Here is a 4,434-nt window from a genome sequence, read left to right on the forward strand (position 1 = left end):
GTTATGGTTTATTCTATTTGATAGATAGACTCTTAATAGTGATTGTTATGCATTGAATGAGATTGTGATGTTCTCTATGTACTTGATTGTGTGATTGTGTAGCTTGGTTGTGTGGTTTGTGATTGGTCTGAAATTCTGAGACCGTGGAATTTATAATCTTAAACCCTATCTATCGAAGTGATGCCTTGAATAAAGAAGGTTTGGTGAAATATTGTTAATGAATTGAAAAGTGGTGATAATAAATGATAAATTAATGATATTATTGGATCGGAGTGTCACATTCCGACATGGTATTATTGGATTGGAGTGTCACTTTTCGACACGGTATAATTGGATCGGAGTGTCACGTTCCAACACGGTATTATTGGATCGGAGTGTCACGTTCCGACACGGTATAATTGGATCAGAGTGTCACGTTCCGACAAGGTATAATTGGATCGGAATGTCACATTTCGACACGGTATTATTGGATTGGAGTGTCACGTTCCGACACGGTATAATTGGATCCGAGTCCTCGTGTGATCTTGATATTGTTGACTGATTACGTACTTACTTTAGTGTTGTTGACACTGGTTCATGTGTTTGTTGCTTGCCACCTGCTAAGTGTCATAGTTGATTTTATACTATTATTCATTACATATTAGTTCTATTTTGGGTTGGCCGATGATATCTACTCAGTACATGTTGCCCTCTATTGAGCCCTACTTGTGTTTTTCTTTGTTTTCTTTTTGTGGAGTGCAGCGAGTGTATCAGTGACTTCGACTTGCCCTCAGCTCTAGCCAGTCTCCAGCACATCAAGTTCCAAGGTGAGTTATTCATTCCAGCTCGTGTTGGATTCTCTTGGTCATGGCATGATGTCCTTAGTTTTCGGACATAAACTATTTTATTCATTTATTTTGGTGTCTTTAATACTCCTAGACTTAGTATTTGAAGATTAGATGTCCTTGATGTGATGACTTTCAGATTTTGGAGATAATAAGTGTTAAACTTTAGAAGTTTATTTGATTGGTTACTTTAATAAGTTTTGAGCTTCCACATTATTGTTGTTATTCGTAGTTGAATTATTGATATATGTTAGGGTTTGGATTCCTTAGTTCACCCACTTAGGAGGTTAAGTGTGGGTGCCACTCACGACTCATTTTGTGTCGTGAAAAACTTGGTATTACAGCGTTAGGTTCGGTGATCTCATCACACAAGGACAAGTCTAGTATAAAGTTTACACATATTATACTAACTAGCATGTAGTATTTTAGCTTCCTCATTTGAAAATTGTATTTGTACAATTGTTAGTTATTTTTACTTTATGCACTTTAGTCAATTTTATAATTAAGGTTATATTCTTTTTAATAATAACTGTACTTTCTAGCATAAAAATGATGATTTTTTTTAATTTCTTTTTTAGTAAATACCAATAGATTTGAAGGGGATAAAGTATATCATTTGCAATACAAAATTTAATATTTTGAGATAAATATGCAATGCACGTTCCCAGAACTAGTACAAGAATCAGCAAGTTATAATGCTTTCCAAACAAAGGTAAGTACAAATTAAAATAGTGTGAAGAGAAAGTAACTTCAATTTTTAAAATGAGATTAGAAGAACCATATTCAAATTTGGTAAGGTAACTGTAAAATTGGTCACAAAATAACATGATATGAGCTATAGAGTCACCAAACTCAGATACAGATCTTCACCATCTATCTCTCACCAAATTATAATCCAATCTAGCTTGTATGCAAAAGTTCTACAAAACTAACAAGTCATTGACACGAACATGCTCGTTCATTAGCACAAAAAAATGAAGGTAACAGTGCAAAAATGGCGACCAAACTCGACTACTTCATCCATCTCCCATTATGCTGCAGGGAAACAGAACATCCTACCAAATCTCACCCCCGACTCCAACTTGATGGAGATTCTAGAGTAAAGTTTTTTGTTTTTGTTTTCGATAGAGTAAAGTGTTTGCTCTGGCCTCTAGATGTAAACTTACTTACAGGAAAATAGGAGTAAGAAGATAACTAAATCATGAAAGAACGAAGGAGGAGAAGCTCCACATGTTGCAGTGTAGATTCAATTTCAATGGAACTTCTAAGCTATAGATAGAATAGCAAGAAGATGGGCAGCAATGAAATCAAGCATTCAGAAACAAATTCGAATACTCACCCCATTCAAAACCAGCATACTGCATCGTCCAATTATTGATCCATGACACCATTTCAAGCTCATTGTACAGTCACCGAAATGGGTTTTACCAATTGATTTCAAGCACTTCTGTCTGCAGATGCAAATCCAAATGAACCCATCATGATGGTTTGGCAGCTATACAGGGTATGAAGGGTTGACTTAAGCTGGGAAACAAGAGCTTGTTCAGAGGAGCTGTGTCTTGTTATATACGGTCAACCTTCTGCAACAGAAGATACAGCTGTGTAATCCAAGCGAATCCGATTTGGCAAAGGCCTCGCAATGAGACTGTCAGTTACCCAACCTGCTACCTCACCATCAGTTTTGACATGGTTAAACTCTCTCTCAACATACTCCAAAGACATCTGAAGCCTTCCCCCAGGCCTGCAGTCATTAGCTACACTGCTCGACTTGATTCCTGCTTTTGTCTCCAACCAGTACAGGTAATTGACATGAAACAATGACTTCAACATATCTTGTGGTGATGAACTTTCTTTCAGCACAATCTGCTCCAACAAGTGCAAAGTAAATGTAAAAATGTTAGTTAAGCATAAGGTCAAACAATCACCCTCCATCCATTCCAATGAAGAAATGGAAAGCAGAAGTGAGATAAAGACAGGAATTGAATCAGGAAATTTCCAAGTAAAACAAGCCTACTAACGATCTACTCATGCTCAACTACCCCTCCCTCTCTGATATTTGTCACTCACTGGAGTATTCACTTTTCCTGCTAAGTGAATGATATATATGAATCATTCATTTTCCCTTCAGAGAGTTTCTCCCTTATTTATACAGTTCAATATCTCTAAATGACATTTCATTCTACCAACACTAACTCCAATAATTCACACTTAAGAAGGCCAACCTTAGATCTCAATCACCATTTTTATGAGGTTCACCATACTGCTTGGTATTCAACTTAAGTTATTTTGGGAGCTACACTGATGCAATTGCTGAACAATTTTTGTACTAAGAAGAAGAGCATGTAGTTCTTTGATCTCTTATCACAGAACTTCCCACCGTTGTTTGCTAATACTGGCATAAAATTTTGGATTGCCTTTAACTCAAACAGTGACCATCATAGCTCTATAGTGGTGATTGCAAGTTACAAAATGGATTCTGAAGTACTTCTCTTTGTTATATATACAAAAAAAAAAATGTAGGTCAAAATAGCTGGGTTGCATCTGAAGTGGAGTTCCACAGAACATGAAATAAACACTCTTGAAGAAACATAGGAAGGGCAATATTATTCTTTCCACTCAAAGCCTAATACTTGTTATGACTAAGTTTAGCTTGTTTAAATACCCAACATTCATAGTGAATGTCCCGGTGGGAAGTTAATCTTTCTTTAGTTATAGTAACTACAAAGTACAATCACCCTCTGGAAAGGCCAAAATATGATCAACTATTCCTGATAAAAAGAAAGGTTCCTTAAGAAGATCAATCAGAAATTTGAGCTCTTAACACTTTATTCACCAGTTTTTAGAAGTTGACGCCTCTTGCAGAAGATAGATCAAATAAAATCTTTAGCTGGAATTTACAGGTTAGTCTAAACAAGTGATGTCTCAGCAATGAAAATAATGAGGGGGAGGAGAGAGACTGGATTACTTACGCAAAATCTTCCTTCATGCTCAGTCAAAATGTAACCTTCATTCTTGTACAGTTCAAACAGAGCAAGCACATCTTCTCGGCTTGTAGCAACATCAGAAAGTTTAGAACCCAGCTGCAACCGTCGCACAATCCCTGCAGCTGCTTGCTTAGCATGAACAGAAAGCACTTCCATTTGTGTCTGAAAAGACCAATAATCAGAGAAGCTGGTCTATTTTCATAGTTTGCAAGTCAAAACCAAATAATATCTTCAACTGGAAGCTGGCATCAACAGAGAAATTTTTCTCCCATTCCCAACAAGGAACAAGGGTTATAGTTAGGGCCATCCCTAGTCAATATTCACTAGGTCATCCTTGGTACTCATTTATCACTCAAGATTATGCCTATCTTGCGAGTTGTTAGTTATTATTAATTTTCTGTCCATTGTATTTGAATAAGCATATTTTTTCTTAATTTCTTCAACTGTTATAAGATTTTCCTAATCTCATTTGATGTTAGTAGTTGCACATGAGCACACCTTATTTGTCCTCTATAACTTGATAAAACAGTTAAGCTGGACAAAAATAGTCTTTCTGAGATATCCATCTTTTATGTCATCAATTTATAGAATGATATAAGAGAATACCCAGCTACCCTGCTGCCCCC

The 4,434-nt window shown here is 36.3% G+C and overlaps 1 protein-coding gene across 1 annotated transcript in view; it reads right to left on the reverse strand.

Annotated features, from left to right (window-relative positions):
• Window positions 1–1,569: 1,569 nt before the first annotated feature.
• Window positions 1,570–4,434, reverse strand: part of LOC102601331 (protein root UVB sensitive 1, chloroplastic) — a 7,593-nt gene continuing 4,728 nt past the window's right edge. The window contains exons 6-7 of the mRNA XM_006361167.2: window positions 3,794–3,970; window positions 1,570–2,687 (exon numbers count right to left, since the gene is read on the reverse strand). Of these exons, the coding sequence (XP_006361229.1) occupies window positions 2,397–2,687; window positions 3,794–3,970 (468 nt within the window). The 3' untranslated portion in view covers window positions 1,570–2,396. The remainder of the gene's footprint in view (window positions 2,688–3,793; window positions 3,971–4,434) is intronic.

Source organism: Solanum tuberosum, unplaced genomic scaffold (genome assembly GCF_000226075.1).
Source record: "Solanum tuberosum cultivar DM 1-3 516 R44 unplaced genomic scaffold, SolTub_3.0 scf00341, whole genome shotgun sequence".
NCBI classification, from domain to species: Eukaryota; Viridiplantae; Streptophyta; class Magnoliopsida; order Solanales; family Solanaceae; genus Solanum; species Solanum tuberosum.